Source organism: Crassostrea angulata, chromosome 3, assembly GCF_025612915.1.
Source record: "Crassostrea angulata isolate pt1a10 chromosome 3, ASM2561291v2, whole genome shotgun sequence".
NCBI classification, from domain to species: Eukaryota; Metazoa; Mollusca; class Bivalvia; order Ostreida; family Ostreidae; genus Magallana; species Magallana angulata.
Window position 1 is genome coordinate 35,445,651 of NC_069113.1, and position 20,605 is coordinate 35,466,255.

At 33.0% G+C, this 20,605-nt stretch overlaps 2 protein-coding genes and 2 pseudogenes across 2 annotated transcripts; 3 read left to right on the top strand and 1 right to left on the bottom strand.

Moving 5' to 3' along the window:
• Positions 1-529: 529 nt before the first annotated feature.
• LOC128177949 (uncharacterized) lies at positions 530-3,048 on the top strand. Its single transcript, XM_052844882.1, has 3 exons — positions 530-668; positions 1,655-1,921; positions 2,034-3,048. Exons 1-3 carry the CDS (start codon positions 593-595, stop codon positions 2,333-2,335), a joined length of 645 nt encoding a protein of 214 aa, XP_052700842.1. The 5' UTR covers positions 530-592; the 3' UTR covers positions 2,336-3,048.
• A 516-nt stretch (positions 3,049-3,564) lies between these two features.
• LOC128177507 (putative nuclease HARBI1) lies at positions 3,565-6,667 on the top strand. The gene is made up of 4 exons (XM_052844229.1): positions 3,565-4,533; positions 4,737-4,848; positions 4,975-5,098; positions 5,371-6,667. Exons 1-4 carry the CDS (start codon positions 4,456-4,458, stop codon positions 5,633-5,635), a joined length of 579 nt encoding a protein of 192 aa, XP_052700189.1. The 5' UTR covers positions 3,565-4,455; the 3' UTR covers positions 5,636-6,667.
• A 7,419-nt stretch (positions 6,668-14,086) lies between these two features.
• Positions 14,087-15,437, top strand: LOC128175034 (uncharacterized; annotated as a pseudogene).
• A 1,467-nt stretch (positions 15,438-16,904) lies between these two features.
• On the bottom strand, positions 16,905-20,572 carry LOC128176857 (uncharacterized; annotated as a pseudogene).
• Between the last annotated feature and the right edge of the window lie 33 nt (positions 20,573-20,605).

The following is a 20,605-nucleotide window of genomic DNA, read 5'->3' on the forward strand; positions in this document are numbered from 1 at the left end:
TGTGTGTGTGTGTGTGTGTGTGTGTGTGTGTGTGATTAAATACACATATATAATAATCTTTAAAACAAAAGTATTGAAATTTTTTTTATGATATATTCATCCCACTGAGATTTTAAAGTTCCAATGAATATCCCCCCCAAAAAAATCTTCCTAATAAAATTACTAAAGATATCCGGTAATCTAGTCCGCTGTTCTCCTTTCTACAAATATCAGACACCACTTCACAGAACAACAGGCATAAACATATACATGTATTACTGAATATCAAGAAATTTATTTTTTAAACAGATATTTGAAAACTTTCGTTTTATCAATTTTACATCTAAAATGTTTTGAGAAGCAATGTTTCATCTCAGTTCTATAAAAATCTATGGTGCTTACAGTCATTGAATTTGTTTACTTTAAGAGCGACAAGCAGAAAAATCAATTCACCTTTTCAAGAGATTAGAAAAAAAAGACGATTGCAATACTACTCTACGTGTTAATATGTCATAATGTTATTTCACCCAACCGTATTTCCTGAATAATACAACACTATATAAACTGCATCTAATATTTGCTCCGGTGTTTGACTGACAATAGTTTCCTCTGAATGATGCCCTCTTCTAATAAATACCAAGGTCTGGTGAAATTGGGTGTTTCATTGATAACTATATCATTTACCTTTGGTAAGTAAAAAATACATTTTCTTATGATAGCTTCATATACAGGTTGTGAATTGTTTTACAATGTTATGATTTTTCAAGTTTGGTAGAACAAAATATATAGTAAAATTGTTTTTATTTTTCTATTCGAATAAAAAATGAAAATAGATAAATAACTTTATAAATATATTAAAAATGAAAGGTGCTCATTGCATCCTTATTTATTAAATTTTCTGTTGGCTTTCATCACAGTACAGCTTGTTTTGAAATGCTTTACCTTGTAAATAATAGTTAACATGGCTAAATTTATTCATGGTATTTTCAATTATACATCTAAAAAAATGTATAAAATTTTACACTAGTTTAAAGTATATTTTGAAAATTTTATATAATTCCAATTTCATTTAAACTATAGATATTTCATTTTTTTAAACAAACTTATCATTTTCACATTGAGACTGACAATGAGGCTGATCCTTCTAACATAAGTAATATCCTTAATTTGTAAAACATAATTATCATCGTGTGCTCATATACGGTCTCGTCACATACTGTAGATTTTTTAATTACGTAAATGCGAGAAATCAATATCCGTGGGAAATCGCGGGAAGCAAATCGCGTATTTAAATATTTTGCTTTTAATTTTCGGACAGATATAAGCTATAAATGAAACTATGATAAAAATATTTTCGTTTGCGATTTTATATTATTGCCATTTGATGCAAAACGGTTGAATCGCTGAATAAAGTACTCGCATAAAACATTTTCGTTTGCGATTTTATATTATTGCCATTTGGTGCAAAACGGTTGAATCGCTGAATTAATTAAGTACTGGCGTAAAATAAGGAATGTACAGTTAAATGCAAGAGTACATATCAAAATGGAAAATAATAATTATGAAAACGATACAAATATTAATAGATAACGTGGTCGTAGTCTTATTCAGATTCTTTGTCATGCATGTATAGTGTAAAATTCAGAGACCAAATAAAAATTTCTTTCATTTTTAGGTCTGAATTGCTCACAGTGCATAAATATGAGAAGTATACAGATATTGAAAAATACAATTAAGGGTCTTGATATTGCTGTTGACTCATGGCAGTTACCAAGATCCTTGCTATGCGAGTCTGCAAAAAATGGAGAAACTGTAGATGGCGTGTCTGTTGTCGAATGCCAAAACAGTTCTTCAGGTAGTTCCAAAGAATTCAGGTGTGTTCATTACGATGGAGTACTCGATACGTTAATCAACTTGGACCAAGGAATCACTTCAGGAGAAAGTAATAATATTTTGATAAAAATCTGCTTCAATTTTCTTGATCTTTGAGATTAAAAAGTCGGAAATGTAATCATTGTATTAAAAAGAAACTAATATGATTTCTTTTTCCACAGTGAAAATCCGCTTCGATGGAACATACAGAGATTGTTTTCTTGAATATGTCAGTTCAGGTGGCTCCTGTACAAATCAAAATTTTACTGTTCCAAAAGAAAGCAAACTGAGTTTAGTAGCTTTATCATCGTTACAATTGCTGATAGACACAAACAACGCTATCGTCAATTTTAATGGTACGAAATGTGTATCGAATGTAAACGGAAATTTTGATACTGTCAGAATTACTGAATCTAACGCTACAATGACGGAAAGTAGTATTCTTGTCCTTGTCTTACTCTTCTTTATTTGTCAAGTTGTTTAAAGCCAATCTATAGAACTTTGATCTGTGCCTTTCCTGTGCTGAAAACAAAACATTTCAATTGGTGAAATGTTAACGCCTTTATCGAATTTACGTTGTTTGTAAAATATAATATGCATATCAAACTAACATTTTGTACATTACTCGTTTATTAGGAAAACTTTCCGATTATTAGTCCCCTACCGGTTTCACCGGAGGGGACTATAGCTTTCCTCTGCGTCCGTCAGTCCGTCTGTCTGTCCGTCCGTCCGTCTGTCCGTCCGTCAGTCTGTCCCACTTCAGTTTTCCACACTTTTTTTCTTTATGCATTTGAGGAATAATATGAAACTTGCTGAACAGCTTCAAAATGTCAAACTACAGATCAAGTTTACACTTTTGTAGCGTCTGATTGACATATTTTCGAGAAATTAATTGTTTATATTCCAACTTTTTAATGTTCGGGTTCGTTATCGGGTTCGGTGTGTAACTGAATAAACGAGGTCAGTATGGTATGTAGTCAGTAATAATATCGTGCGTTACTTGTACCATTCCGTTTCCTGTACCATTCCTTTTATCATTTTTAACAAACAAATAAAGTCTATAAAATAGTGTCAAGCATTGTGTTGTAAATTTAATCGGCAGGGTTTTTTTTTTGTATTATTAATATGTAAACGGTGTGACCGTTGGACCGAGCACAGATTTCACACAGTGCAGTTTGATTTTTGTAGAACAAAATTTATTTGAATCGCACACAGTAGGATCCGCCTGGCTTCGGGGCCACCAACGCTGAGATTTTCTCAAATCTGAGATTTCTCAGAAAATTTGAGTTTTTCTCACCAAACTGTGCCACCAAATAAATTTTTTCTCAAACTCAGACTTGACTTTGAGTTTTGTCTCAAATTTGAGATTTTTCTTAAACGTGCGTGCCACCAATGTTTTTTCTGACTCAAATGAGAAAAAAATTTGAGATTTCTCAGAAAATCTTGAGATTGGTATACAGTAACCTCAAATAAAATCTCACGTGAATTCACTCATCAAAAATGGCCGTCAGACAACGTCTGCAACGTCAACGTCGCCGTCGCAATAGAGTTCCGAGACGTTTCAATGATCGTTCCAATCCCCTAGAGACCCTCAATGAAGCTGAGGTATTCGAAAGGTATCGATTTGTCCCAGAAACTATTATGTTCCTTGTGAGTTTAATGCAAGACCGGTTAACATACCACAGCCATCGTAGCAACCCTCTTACCCCTCTGTATCAAGTTTTAGTAGCGCTACGCTATTTCGCTACGGGGTCGTTTTATATTACCATTGGGGACACGCTGTTAGTATCCAAGAGTTCTGCAGGGAGAGCCGTACGTCAGGTGACCGACCTTCTCTGTCATCATGTCAATGAATTTATTCGTCTGCCTGGCAGAGATGAGATTTCTGGCATAAAAAACAACTTCCATAAACTTGCAGGTAAATATAGCGTCTGCATTTTGTTGACCTTCACCCAATAAATAATGAATCCTGAACCCGATCACACATAGACCTACATAATTTGCAAATGTTTTACCGGTATATAACGGTACTTCTTTACTTACAGTACACATTTGTATAACACTGTTCATACAAAAAAAATCAATAAAAAACTCTACATACAACAGCATTTGAAGCAAATAAAGGTTTTATCAATGCATGCGCGGATCTAGAGTTTTATCTACATTAATATCGAAAGGTGCCCCCATTCCACCTTAAATTCACAACATGAAGTACACCATAAATAAGCCTCTGACCCCCATGGTAAACAAGTTTATCCCTATGACCCCAATGAGAAGTTATGGATCCGCGCATGTAGTATAAGAATAATAGTGGTGGATCAAACGACTTGTCAAAATTTACCGTGTTTCATTTCATTTGTTTCTTAAATATTCGTGTTTTTAATTTTTAATTAATGAACTCAAATGTTTCTTAATTAAAATTATCGGTATCACAAGGGCAGATGATAGATCTAAAGAAAGTACAAAATTGAGGACCCCCTTCCACCACCCACCCCCCACCCCCAATTATAAAATAACACGTGTATTCATGTTTATGTTCATGCAATTTAATAATAATATTTTATCACAGGATTCCCGGGTGTTATTGGTTGTATAGATGGAACAATGATGAAAATTGTATCCCCGTCAGAAAATGAAGCAGATTATTTATGCCGTAAAGGCTTTTATGCGCTCAATGTACAGGTAAATAAACAATTAAAATATTGAAAGATAATACATCTGTTGTTCAATGTATTTTTTTAAAACTATTTAAACAGCAAGTCAACTTGAACATCTTTTTTCCCCCATGTTTTAGATATACCCTTCTAAAATATATATATATATATATATATATATATATATATATATATATATATATATATATATATATATATAAACATTTTCAGATGACATGTGATCCTCAGTTTAGAGTGTTGGATGTCGTTGCAAAGTGGCCAGGAAGTGTGCACGATGCTCGGATTTTCAGGGAATCCAACTTATGCACACTTATGGAAGAAGGCATGTGGAAATTCTGTACCAAGATGTCCTGTATTTTTTAATTCCTGATACACTGTGTATGAGATATTTCACGAAGTACAAGCTGAAATTTCAATGAGTAATTATTTTAAATATATTGATAAACAGGGCATCTATCGGGCTTTCTACTAGGAGATTCTGGATACGGCCTGAAACCTTATCTCTTGACCCCGTATATAGCGGAAGATGCTCCTGGAAACAGACGCTATAATGCAGCACATTGTAGAACAAGGTTACATATTGCATAATGTTTTCTGCCTCAAAACGAAACAAACTTTGTAAATAAATTGAAAACTTACAAAAATCAATTTCACACCAGTTATTTTCTAAAAATCAGCCACAATGCTTGAGTATGTCATTAAATTATTGCTACCTCTATAAGGCACATACATGTAGTATCAAATGTGCAATCATGTATAGTGGAATATGATAGTAAAGCGATATTACATTTCACTTTAAAAATCTTATTTATTGCTGCATGTAAGTTCTTCAATAACATTTCAGAGTCACGATTGAGCAAATATTTGGAATTTTGAAAAAGAGATTTCATGCCCTCCACTGTGGCCTTCGGACCAAGCCTGAAAGAGCGTGCAGAATAGTGACAGCATGTGCTATTCTCCACAACATAGGTATTCAACGGAGGGACATTCTGAGAGACTCAGACTTGACGAATGCAGTTGATGTGGCCGTGGACGTCCACGTTAGGGTTCCAGAAGACGCTGTAGGACGCACCGTGAGGGACCACGTGAGAGATACATACTTCTTATGAGTACGTTTCTATGCAAAGTCAACATCTTAGAATTTTAATTATAAAATTACAGTTTACAATTTACTACTTTATGTACCGGTACCTTATACATATTACTAACATGATATTTGAGCTGAGATTTTTATATGTTGGTGGCCCCGAAGCCAGGTTGCCTACTCAGATCATTAGATAAAGTTTAACTAAACGTCGCGTGCTCAGTCTACATTATGACGTCATGTTTCAGACGTAAAACGTGCACGTTTTGTCTTCCGAAATAGCCGAAGAGAGTTACGTTATTCCGAACTTTTTTTTAATTTCTTCTCTCATTGTTTATCAATTTATTTCAAATAAATGCCGCGGTAATAAAATTGAATACTTTATTCAGTATCTAAAAGATCAGTTCCTTGATGTTAATGTTTTTATTTTCCATCTGATAATTTGATAAGATATACATAGAACTAGTGTTTCTTGATTGAAGCACTATTGAAACTTATCTTGGTGTCCTCTTTTATTTCTTTTAATTCAAATTACCTTTTATTGAAACACTAGAACATTTTAATCGAGTATAGGGGCAATAAACATTGATAAGTACCAGTCAATCAATGATCGAACTAACTTTTTAAAAACAAAATGGCTGCCAATATGGCGGCGCCCAGGGCTGGAAGAAATTTTTTTTGGCCTAAGTTCCCCTGATTCAACTTTCATTTTTAACTGATTTTCTTATATATACGTGTTACCATTAATCCTCGCTTCGCGAGGCGGGCTTCGCCCGCCTCTCGCTGCGCTCGGTATTACAATCGGGTTCGTTGTCGGGTTGGGCTGTTTAACTGTTTGGTTTGATTCGGGGTACAGAAGACGGTAAGAAATGATATTGTGCATAACAGTGCATTGTTTTCACAAATTTTTACCAGCGAATACAGAATAGACTTGGCGAAATTACAGGAGATGAAATAAAGAGTATTATTTTACCTATTTCCTATTTAATTTCTATATCAACTATATAGTTTTAATTTCCTCTGTTTTTTTTTTTTTTTATCTCTGATTGAAGCATGACAGCTCTGAAATAGTTGTGTTGCTTGGAAGCTTTCATAGAATAATACAAACCGGTAGGGGACGTGTATTGCTTATGCAATACTCTCAAAATGCTTGTTGACACAGTTTTTTTTCAAAATATTTATCAGCTATGTTAATGTAATCTATGTATTTTTGTTGGAGAAAAAATGTATTATGCTTGTACTAAAATTATCGGCCATTTGTTCATTTCTTGACAATAAAACATCACCAAACAATCGTTGTATATTTAATTTATTTCGTCCAAATTATTGGAAGTTTTTGGTTTATCTGCATAATTTAAGTCAGTTTAAATGATTTATTAACACATATACACTAATAGCAGAGTTTCAGTACATGGGGAAAGATTTAGAAAATTTCTGTCTAAGATTACAGATTTGGAACTGCTTATCCGTTATAACACTATAAATGCAATAAGAATAAATATTAAAGTTAATTATTCATAATCTGAACGGGCAATGACCGCTAAAAATGAGGAATCCGAGACCCCCCCCCCCCCCCACACACACACACACGAGGGTTGTCCCAAAATAATGTAGACAGGACACATAATTTATAATCTGTTCACTGCAATTTCATTAGACTTCTTTGTTTTCTTCAATGACCCTTTGGCAAATAATGCTGAAAAGTTCAAATCTGTACTTTATTTATTTCTCGAGAAAATGAATAATTAGTAACAACAAGTTTTGCCAGGCGGCGCAATATGCGGCGTCGAAAATTTCCAGCTTTACGTTGTTGCTAAACCTTTCACATCGTTTACAATAACATTTACGTTTTATTTCCGAAAATGTCTTAGAATATATATTATCTTTGAACATAATCAATATATATTTCTAGTTTTGTTTTTTAAATATTGTCTAAGTACAAAGGATCTGTCGGCTCCAAACTTGCCCTGTACTTGTTGTCTAACGTCCGTCTTACCGAAATGTGTCGTTTAACATTTTGACGTCCATTGATATCGTTCGGGGTTTCTTTTTTTCCACTTATTGTCTCATACTTGTTCAAATATTTTCAATGTTGTTTAACTACTTATTCACAAAACGCATTTCTCATCGATTTTGTTAATTTCATTTAATTCCTAAGCCGCTCAGGATTTTTCATGGTCTTTACAAAATTGTATCAGTTACTGCTGCGCCGCCTTAAACGCTGACAGCGTCATTTTATTACCAGTTAACTTTTCAACTTGCCACAAAACGCGCTATAAAATATCTAAAAGTTTTGTTATAGCCAAAACATTTTCTGAGTAAATAATAGAACTATTATCAAATATCATTGTTGTTTTATTTGAATTTTTTCATTCGAAAAGTACTTTTCCGCCCAATTTTCAATTCAGTAAGTTGATTTTAACTTTCTGTTTTTGACATTGCGCCGCATGTCGAATTTTTGATCTAATAAAGCCTTCATTGCACTAATTTAATCTCAAACAATATTTGATTTTAAAACATTATTTGAATGCAACTTTCTTGAACCCTTTGTGGCACAAATTTCATCTTCCTTTGTCTTCGATTAACTGAATAACGCCACTTGTCTACGCTATTTAGGGACAACCCTCGTACATACAAATACTAAACATAGTTACGCATTTTTATAAACAAAGTGCAAATCGTGTGCTATATGCTATATAAGAAATTATGTTAACGATGCATGTACACGTACAGTCAAAATATACATATTCAACAAAGTCTAATAAGATTACTAGTAACCTAAAAATCCGGTTGCTGAAAGTTTTATAATGAACAATTATTTAAGAGTTTATGCAACATAACTCGCTTACAGCTAACATCATAATATGTTTTACGGTGCGACCGTTGGGGCGAGCACAGCATGTGATCAAACAATGAATTATAATAAATTAATAAAATAAAATTAACAACGTGAAATTTGAATGCCAAAAAATAAAACATACCTATTTTTCAGTAAATTTTCATTATTCATAGTTTATAAGATTTGTTATAATTTATTTATTTATATGTAGAACAATAGTTTAATCTCAGATACAATGTTGTTAAATAATAAAGATTTTAATATATAAATATTCATTGCACTGCATCTCCTCTTTTAAAGTGATTGTGATTATGATTGATTGATTGATTTCCCCATTTTTTGCAGTAGACATTTTTTCTTAAACTTACATATAAAACTTGACTCATCATAGAGCTCCCCCCATGCTAAATTTTTTTTCATTTTTGTCAATTTATACATAGAAAATCGACTTACCATGGATTTGCCCCTCCACTTAAAAAAAAATAATTAATGTTTAATTTTATTTTTAATTTACGCTTAAAAATATTTGCTTATCATGTTAAAAGAACATGGTGTTGTCCGCCCCCCCCCCCCCCCTCCCCCCGCATGTAATAAATGGAAGTGAAAATAAAGAAACCATTGACCTGCTAAAGAGCTGAAGGATTAGAATTTTCATGATTTATTTTTCTTTTTGCTTGCAAAGATTTTTTGGATGAGGCTGCCATCCACCCACCCACCCCCTTTAAAAAAAGGCGCAGCTACGTATAACGTTACGTTTCAGGAAATTACCGTAATTATAGGCCTAGTGAATAAAATATTTGTGAGCATTCATCCAAATTAGTGCAATTTACAACTGTTTCCTGTATCTGAAGAAATGTCCTTATTCGTCAGCTGTTCTTTATCTTAGCCTTTGCAAGATTTTAAGAGGATTTTGGTCATTTCAGCAGATTTACAATAACTTCAATTAGAGTAATTTCCCCTTATCAGTGCTTATTGTGACGTCAAAGCTGACGTTGGTTAAGTGTCGTCTTACTCTTTAAAACTCCCCTGAGAAATAAAAGTATGCGAAGTATACTGTTTTATTTACTTAAAAAGCATGATGTTCTTAAAATTACACATCTTATAAGCTTTTCAAAGGTTTTACTTTGATTCTCGGGAGAACGTGATGTTGGAACGTGAGGTTGGAAACCATTGGTACTATGAATTGTGGGTCAAAATTTACTGACTCCGAAAAAATATATCGGATCAATGTGTAAACGTTTGTGACGTCACACGATTATTTTTGATTGAAAGTGTACTGAGATGAACTTTAGAGGTAACATTGACTGTATGTCGCTTACATCGTTATTGTTTTTACTGTCTAAATTTGTCTTGCTGATTCTCGTTCAGTGAGAGTGTGAAGTGATAAAAATTGCCATGATTACAGGGAACTACTGGGACGATTAAAACGATGCATTACTGGTCCGATTTACTGACGCCAAAAAAATCCGTTGAATGAATGTGCAACTAGTCCGAATTTTCTATTCACACACGCCTTGCCGGTAGAGCTCGCTTCGCGCCGGCGCTGCGCGCCGGCGAGCTGCGCTCGCTATTAAATCTTCACTTCATTCGGATAAAGGGCATGTGTCATTATATCTAGGGACAGACCAATTTGGCCTATAATGCTACTTTACAACTTACACTCAATGTCAATTTAATGGGGCATGGTCACGATTTTGGTCAAATAGAATTGAACTATTTTTATTATTTACAATGCTTTAGGAATGTATTTCTAATAATCAAGCGAAAATTGAGAGTCAGAAGTAGAATTATGGGCAAGATACACGGGTCACAACTCTTTGTCATGTAAACAAGGCTCGTGCCCTGTTTTTGTTTACATAGGTTCAATGCACCAGCAAAAAATCTATTTTTAAGCTGATTTGTCTAATCTTCTTTATCATTTTAAGCACAAATAAACAGTTTCTAACGTTTAACACATTCATTTTAAAGGGGCATGGTCACAATTTTGGTCAAAAATTATTTTTCCGATTTTAATATTTACAATGCCCCAGAAAGGCATTTTTAATAGGCAACCGAAATTTGAGTGTTATTTGTTGAGTTGTAAGCGAGTTACAGAGCTTGAAATTCTTCGCTTTATAAACAAAGCGTTTGTTTACATTTTGAACGTTGAAGTAAAAATTTTAGTTTTATACCTAAAACGAATGTGTTAAACCTTCGAGACTGTTTATCTAAGCTTAAAATAAATAAAAAGATGGACAAGAAAGCTGGAAAAAGAATTTTTACTGGTATATTGAACCTATTTAAACAAAAACAGGGCACGAGCATTGTTTAAATGACAAAGTATTGAGAGCCCTGTATCTTGCTTATAACTCTACGAATAACTCTCAAATTTTATTTGATCATTAGAAATGCATTTCCAAAGCATTGTAAATAATAAAAACATAAAAATAGAATTTGGCCAAAATCGTGACCATGCCCCTTTAAGTCTAAAACTGGAATTTTCCCTTCAACATTCAAAATGTTAACAAAGGCTTTCTTTACATAACAAAGAATTGTAAGCTCCGCAACTCGCTTAAAACTCAACAAATTATTCTATAAAATGTATATTGCACATAGTACTCACAAGAAGTGAATACAATAACACAGTTATACATGTACATCAATTTTTATATCTATTCAGTAATTTCTGTTATTACCAATACATTTTATTGATAATTTCATTCATATTTATGTTGTTATTTCACATGAATTATATCTAATATTACTAACTTTGCAGTAGAGGTATTCTTTATTTCTATCTTATATTTGTAAAAACGTCATTAAATACAGTTCTTAATTTGCAAAGTATGGTTGTTAACAACGTGTGAAATATTTCAGTCATATACAAATTCATATACAAATTCTTACTTACACATGTGCAAAGCAAAAACAAAAAAACAAAACCAAAAACGACAACCAACAGACCAGTTGATAATTTTAAAAAAAAATGTTTGCCATTAAAAAGAGGTTGTGCTGTTCATTTCCGAACATTGTAAAGGACTATGTGCGGTTTTATGCATTTTTTGCCCCAAAAATCAAAGTTTTAGAGAGAGCTTTAAATAATAAGGTGAAAGATTGTAAAAATCATATTGGAAATAAAGGTGTAAAAGGTTATCACCACAGTGACGTCATAATGTAGAAATGACGTCATGAAGATTGCATTATTTTGATAAATTGATGTTTTGTAGCAAAATATGGGTGTTTTCCGATTGTCTTTCGACTGCCCAGGAAACATCAAGCGCAGGCTTGCTCAAGTACCATTTTATAGTATAATGTGTATAACTATCTGAAGAAAAACATAATTATGTTAAAATCGCACTTGATCAGACCTGCGCTCTATACTTCCGATTGCAATATATAGAGCAAAAATGGGAATAGTTTCATTTGTTTGCAAATTTGTCGGGAATTAGGTCATTTAGGTGACGTCATAGATAAACAGCGAATAAGCAATGGTGACTAAAATCAAGATTAAAGTTATAGGCATCCTCTATACAATGATTTGTGAAGATTTTATTTTTATACGATACTATTAAAAAATTGGCTGAAATCGGAGGCAGATATTTGACCATACCGCACATAGTCTTTACTTTATGACTTTTAGGTAAATCTTTTAAACAAGATGTATACTTTTATTTAAGGAATGAATTCAATATTTTTTAGTTTTATACGATATAAAATGGTTTGGGGCAGTTTACGCTTTATAAACCGCGAAGCGGTTTATAAAAAAGCGTATTTTCCCCAAGCTGAAAAAAAAAGCGGAAAAAGCTGAATTTTCCCAATTGCATCCGGTTTAACCTCGCTTACATATTTTCTGCGTGGACCTCAGGGTCCACGCAATAACGGACCGCCTTCCGGCGGCCCGTAATAAGTGTTTCATTGGCTTCGAGTCTCTAAAGGAACATAGAAAATAAAAACAAGTCTTTTGCCCTCTCGTTCATTGACTCTTTAGTTAATTAAACTGAATTTAAATTTTGAACAATGCATTGTAAGCCAAATCTATAAAGATTATACATTTTGTGTGACCAATAGATCAAATGATATATACAATCTTATCGACCAAGTTAAATGGTAATGTTCATGTTGTCCGGCTTAGTTGGAATACATAATCTTTTTTTTTTTAATCTTATGAGGCATAAGATTACACTTTTTTCTATACTTCATAACGGACAGAACAAGTCATATTCATGATTAAAAAGAATTCTTCATCAATATCTTAATGTCTCTCATCAGAAACTCTCACTTCGGAAAATATATATCTCGCACCAATATTAAATCTATGAATTCAGAGATAATGCATGGTTGTTATGTTTTAAATTTTTAATTTACCGTGTGGTAGTACATGTAAATAAATAGTACTTATCTCAATTTTAAAAAGATTAAAAATTACAAGTTTTTATCGTAGTTTTAAAACCTGATTTACAAATCCTGTTGATCCAACAAATTGTAGCTCTTCGAAAAATTTGAAACTAAATCGCTTTCAAAATTAAGATCATTTTTTCCAAGACACGCATAAAAATGTGCGCTTAATAGACAAGAGTATATTGAAAGGACACAGTTCCCTGAAATGACAATGTCCTACAACATTTGTTAATTTTGCTGTTAAAAGCGTTGATTTTGCTTATATTAGAATTTTTAAAATCAAATGATTCTGAATTAATAGCTAAAATTAACAATTTACAATTATCATACAATAATTATTGCTCTATCAATTGTCAGTAAACGTATTACCGTCATGAGAATATTTTTTCCTAGACATGAAACCAACTCTCCTTCCTTAGCACTAAGTAACTGATCTGGACATTTTCCTTATTTTTTTTTCTAACCAGTTCTTTAACTGACTTATCTCTGTACATTTATCAGTGAATGTCTTTATTATTCTGTTGATTTATTTTTAACGACATATATAACAGTCAATCAGGAAAGGTCTACCTCAAACTATGACGTGATTCATTCACTTTTGGTCTCCATTTTCTAGCTTTATCGATTTTAAAAGCAGTTAACTGAATTCAGAGTATGATTTTTAATGATAGGAACGGTTGTATCGTAATTCGTGTAGATGATGCACGAGTTTACACAAAAAAGTAGTAATTGACGAAAGAATTTATTTTTACCTATTAATTTTATATGAATAGCTGCAAGAAAATCGTGACAGATCTAAAAAATCAAAATGGCTACCGTGACGAACATTTTTTTTATTGTTATAGTACTTGGTAAATCTCATTGTAAAAAGAAATATATCTAACGTCAGGTACCTGTGTTTGTTATCGGTATACAAATGTTAACTTTGTTCGGTAATTCAGCAGTTTGAGAGTTTTCGGAGTTTTCATAAACCTTGTATAACAGCATCGTCGGATACCCACGGGTGATCGCGTCTTTTACTTATCACCCGTGGGCAAACCAGCCGAAATATCGTTGTAAGTTAATTGATATTCATGGATCATTTGATTGGTCATCATATGATTCCATCGCAAAACCTCGATGGCATTTTAACCAATCAGAATTCTTATAACGTATCAGTGTTCGGCTATCGTAAACATGGCGGGCAAGTTTCAAAATGTGTGTAAAAGGTTCAGTTTAGATGCGTTAAAACCTTTCCAGGAGGAAATAATTACACAGCTGTTGAAAGGCAGGGATTCATTTCTTTCCGTTAAAACAGGCGGTGGCAAAAGTATTTGCTATCAAGGTTTCCAGCTGATGTGGACGGAATTGAACGGATGCGAATGCAGTGTTTTGATAGTTTCGCCATTGCTTTCGATAATGAAAGAACAATGTGAATACTTGAAATCTTGTGATTTTACCTCAACGTATATTGGCAGAGATAGTAGCGAAGACATAGACATTATCAATGGTAATTTTCAATTCCTGTTTGCTTCACCGGAATCCATTTTGTCTGTAAATAAGTTGAGGGACATGCTCGTTGCTAGCAAACATTTCAAACTGTTCGTCGTCGATGAGGCCCATACTGTATTGCATTGGTAAGAAAATTTTATTCCAACGGTATATAACACACGTAATAAATATCCCTTACAAGATGTTTTACTATTTATTGCACAAGATTTCAATGTGTATATTTTTAGGGGTGAAAGTGAAATCGAGATGGAGCCTTTCCGTATCTGGTACAGCAAGCTAGGCGAAATCAGATCCCTAATACAGTGTCCTGTCCTGTTGATAACTGCAAGAGCTAATAGATCAGCTCGAATGGAAATGCAGAAGAAGTTTTGCATGATAGATTGTCATGAAATTATTCAAAATCCTGATAGAGAAAATATCAAGCTGTTTGTTCATTAATTTAAGAGCACAGTTTCACATGGAGACATTTTCTACTTTCTTATTCACTTGTTAAAAAAAGAACAAAGAACTGTGTGAAAGATTTTTGATATTCTGTCCTTCAATCAAAACATGCAGTGAATTATTTTCTGCCTTAAGGATGAAACTTGGGCATATCATTAAGCATGTTGACATGTTTCATTCACAATCACCAGACACAGTTAAAGAAAAGATTAAGGAAGACATGAGTGTAGAGAGTGGTAACATCAGAGTTTTAGTTGCAACAAGTGCAGCAGGGATGGGAGTGAATTTCAGATCGGTTAAATATGTTATAAATTATGGACCTCCCAAAGATATGGATGGATTTGTCCAACAGTTTGGTAGAGCAGGTCGTGATGAAGGAGTGGCCATGGCCTTGTTACTTTTTAATGGTAAACAGTGTAGAAAATTGAATGAAGACATGAAAACCTATACTCAAAATAAAGAAACTTGTCGTAGGGACATCATACTTTCAGCATACAAATCAAATTCTGACCCCAAAAGATTAAGGCACATGTGCTGTGATATTTGTGATGTCCAATGTGATTGTAATAGTACTGACTGTTCAAATTTTAAACATCCATTTTATAAATACGAATTGCCTGTGTGTTCTTCAGATTCTGATAATAGTGCTGATGACATGTTTGACGACGATTCAGATTAAAACAAATCATTTCATTATATTCCTGGTTTTGTTTTCTATTTCATTTAAAGGTATGGTGACATAAAGTGAAGAATGCTTATTTTTCTACCAAAGCAAAATTGAAGAATAATAAACATTATTCAAGTAAATTGAAAATATTTAGAACAAAAATCTAAAAAATAAGAATCTTCACTTTGGAAAAATTTCAAATTTTGTTGCATTAGACAGCATTTCTTCACTATATGTCCTGTTATTGATATTGCAGTAAAATGAGAAAAAACATCCTTAGGTTGTACAAATTTTAATCATATAATATACATAATCTGAGGTAGATCCAAAGTATGCATGTCAAAACAAGGGTTAATTTAGGATATATTAAGGAAGCAGTCATACTATTTGGCTACCGATACTCTAAAATGCATATGATAAGTGTAAATACTTGGTCAATACATAAAAAATGAGACCTAAAAGGCTATAATATGAGGTAAAGCATAATTCATTATGCTCATAGATGTATCTATATATTGTAATTACATAAGAAAACTTGCAACATTCTTTTGAGCTTTAATCCAGTTGTGCAAGACTTCACTATTAATAGAATACAATGGCTCCTTAAAATTTGAAAAACGTTCCCATTTTAAATCTTTCACCTGTCCTTTTTGTCGCAATACTTTCACAATTGTAACAATATCACCTGTTTTGTCAACTGTTGGTCTCGTACTCCTTGATTTTACAGTTTTAGTACTTTTCATTAACTGATCTTTTATTCCATCTACTACTTGTGTTGTCATACAAATTAGCCTTGCAGATTGAAAGGATTTGTTTGCACCTTGTGTGTTTAACTGAGATTTAATATTGTGTACCTGTATCTCTACACAATTATCATTCGGAATATTGTTTTTAATTCCACCTTTCAAGTTAACGGTCATGTTCTATTTATACTCAAAGCTTTCTTTGGTATCTAGTATGGCAATTATGTATGTAATCATTCGCCAAAGCCAAATTTTATATTTTGAGTGTTTTACTGCAGAAGCATACAGCCATTCCATATAAGCATTGCATACAATTCTTTCACCATCACCCATTTGATAAGCATTGCATGTATCTCTTAACAATAAAGACATTAAAAGAAAGCAATGAACAGGATTTGAATCTGCATCCATAATTTCAACACTACAAAACGTCCAGCAATGTTTTTTTTTTAAATGTTTCTTGAACCAACCATATTTGTAGTATGTTTTAGCACAAAGAGGACACTCGTACAAGTCTTCATTTTTCATTGCTTCCATCTGGGAATCATTCTGATCCAAAGCCTGCAAGTTTTCTCGCAAATGGTGTATTGTTCCAAAATCACAAAAACCTAAAGATTCGACCACTTTATTTGCGGCATGGAGAACCCAGTCAGCTTTTTCTTGGTCATTCATCATAGAAAACACAGGTACATCAACAGGTGTTGAATTGATGTCATCCATGTCCATGGTATCCAGGAAAGCTCCTACAATGTGCCCATCCGTGACGTCATCAATGAACTGGTGATGTGGCCTAAAATTTAAAGATTTTTGAAAACGTTAAAACTGATGTAACATAATGTACATTTATACACAGGGTATAGAGCTTTGTCTTCATATATACACACAATAAAGAAACCAAAATGCACTGAACAATAGATTAAACAAACTAACAACAATTTCTATACCATTAATAATTTCCCTACTGTTAACGTCGGATACCCACAGGTGATCACACCTTCCTCATCGACCATGGGTGATGAGTAAAAGATATGATCATCTGTGGATATCTGGCAATGTAAACAGTATTAATGCAAAAATGGGGTTGTTGCTTTTTTTACATATATTAATTGTATGCAATAGTTTGCAACAATTACAGTACCTGAATTTATTGATTACTTCATCAGGTCCTGAAACATCTCTTCTGTTTATGAGATTGCGAAGTTGGTATAATGTCCCAACATCTGATGAGCTTTTTTCTTTGTAGAAGAGTTGGTAAATGCTCTGTAGAAATAAAAGTTAATGGCAAATTATTGTAAAGTTTACCTTATTCCTCTTCATCTAGAATTACAAACATTAAAATTTATTGTAAACATAAAAATCAGCAAAAAAGTAACCCTCTCAATTTCATGGGCATCTGTTAAATACCCAATAGGTTTAAAATCAACCCCTCCACCCAATAATAAATTCATTGAAGTCTGTCTACATATTATCACAAAAGCAATACCATAAAATTGAGAGATGATGTTAAACCAAAATAAAATTATCATGCATTTGAAAAGTAAAGCAATATCTAATATGGCAATGTCTTTAAAACAAACTGCATTTTTTTAAAAATAACATTTTAAATCAATTTGAATTAATACATGTGTTATAAAGGCTTGGTTTATGTTATAACAATTTATCAATAAATTTTCTTATTTTTACACATAAAAACTGTCCTCAATGGACCAGTGATTTCTCTAAAAATAATTCCATTTTTCTGGGGAGGGGGGGGGGGGTGTTGTATATAAGGACGGAGAAGCCATTAAAACCTATTTTTCATCAACATTACTATGTGAACTTAATTTGTAAGATTTCCAGTCTATATCAACACACAACAATAATAATCAACTAGTAAAACACAAACACAAATGAAAACAAAAGAAAAACTTACATGTGAACAAGGTGAAAAATAAACGTCAAACTTTTTGAACTGTCAACTTTTGAAACATCCACGCTCAGTATACCAAAAGAAAGTTCATTTCCCTGTGCAATCCCTCTGGCCTGTGAATTAATCCACTAAGGCTCTCAAATTCAGATGGGACATTCTGCATGGCCTCCTGCGCAGAAAAAGCTCTCTCATTCGTCAGAACGTCTCCACCGAACACAATTCTTTCTGGCGTTTCATTGTCTACATGTGGAACTGCTAGGTGATGGATTCTTTGAAGTATAGTAATCATGCCTAAATAATAAAAGATAATGAAAAATATTTCCTTAGAGAGTGTGGAGATCTAATTTTAAGAAATGTTCTCTCACTGTCATATTAAAACATGTATATGCACATAGAAAAAATTCCATTACATTTAATTTTTTCTCATTTAATTATACCTTGAGAAGAATTCTCACTGGCTTCAATTAGGTCACAATTGAGAAAAATAGACTTCTCCTTTGTCTTCTCTATGTATGGATGTGAAATATAAGTTGGAAAGCTTGCACTTGCAGGTTTCAAAAATTCAATATACTTCAGCAGGATGTGAGATACATGGAAAACAATGTTTTTACAAAGGTTGTCAGTCTGTACCATTGATGGTATCCAACTATTTGTTGGTACACGTAAAACATCATTTCTTTCTCTCAACACATCGGACGGTAAATTCAAGTCCTCTGCTGTAATTCGTTTTTGCTTGGCCATGACTAGGAACCAGAGTAAGCTCTTGCGCTGTTTCTCCATGGTCATCTTTGCTGGACTGATCGTGACGTCCAAATTATCCCCAAGAATTTCTATTGGCTTTGGTTTTGAAATAATGTTCTGAACTGAATGATCTCCTGTATCAGATTTATCATCAATTTCACATGCAGCAGAAAAAAGCAAATTGTTTTCTGCACTACTTTCAGTTCTACCAGTATGGTACTGTGTTTTGTCTGCTTCACTTTCAACAACAGCAGCATGGCACGGTAAGCCTTGTGTCTCACTGTCTCCACAAGCAGCAAGCGAAGTTACTTCTGTATCACTTTCAAGCCCTGCAGTAGGAGGCAGTCCTGAAGCATTCCTTGTGAACTCTTGTTTGTGATTTACATATGTTGAAACTGTTTCCATAATCTGTTTTTCTTGCTGTTTCACAAGTTGTTTTTTTCTTTTTCATTATGCTTGTAGGCGACACAACTACACCAAGATCATGAAGTATTTTCAAACCCTGAAAAGATAAACAATTTAATCAATCCATGAGTGTTGAACTTAAAATTTTAACTTTTTAATTATAGTACTGTGCATGTACTATTTTGTTTTGTATCTGTTTCAGCAAAATTTTGTATATTGTTTGGAAGTTTAACTCAATTTGTAATAATTCAAATGACTTGTATTTTAAGTATTGAGTTTCAGTCCCATTTTTACATTCATGAACATAATATCAAACATTAAAAATCTATCACCTCTTTGGTCATTCCACATTTGTCTGCAATAAGTCCTAAGATATACTGCAGCTGATTAAGTCCTTGGGATCTTGTGTAAAGTAATATAGCTGCAGAGGTTATCACACCAGGCAATTTTTTCTTGGTTCTCAAATCCAGGTTAGCCGCACCACATAGAATATTATGCAAGTAAGGAGCTTTGGCTTGAAATTCATGAGAAACAGCTGTCCAATCAAATTTAAGAAGGTTTTCTGAACTTTGATTTTGGAAGACATTTCCATTTCTACTAACAAAAACATTAATTTCTTTCTGAATCTCTTTTTTCACAACATTCATAATAGCATCCTTGTATTTATCATTTTTCCTGTGATGTTTCATAATTGCTTCAGGTTTCTTGCTGTTCATCATAGCTTTCAAGGCCGATTTTTCAGGTTCAGTGTTAACATACTTGGAGCGTTCACCATGTGGGTACTTGACTGTGATCTATCAAAAAATAAATAAATGAATCGTTGATCTTTACAAAACGTCCTGTACATATGCCGGTATATGTTCATATCTAAGTGAACTTTGCCAAGGATCAAGAGGTCATAATATGATGCCACAATGATCATTGCACATTTTATAATTGCTTATTTTATTTTTGATATTCTATTATGTATGTACCAGGTATATAAAACATGATATTGAACATGTTGAATACAGTAAATTTATTTGTCAATTTTAATAACCTGATTTTCTCAAGATAACAATGATAAAAAGTTCACCAATTTGAATTTGTTTGATAGTCATAGATATCAAATCTCCTGCTTTTTATGCTATAATTTAAAGTCTATGAAATAAAACATTGAATATGTGTACTTGGGTGCGACCAGTTCTCACCAAGTACCGTTTCTCGCTAGTACATTTTTTACAATCTAAATTCTAATCTTCTCGCCAGTACATAGTTTAAAATCTATGAAATAAAATGTTGTATCTGTGTACTGGTGTGCGACCAGTTCTCACCAAGTACCGTTTCTCGCCAGTACTTTGTGACGTCATTTTTTGTATATAACTTTATGTGACAGTGCGGTT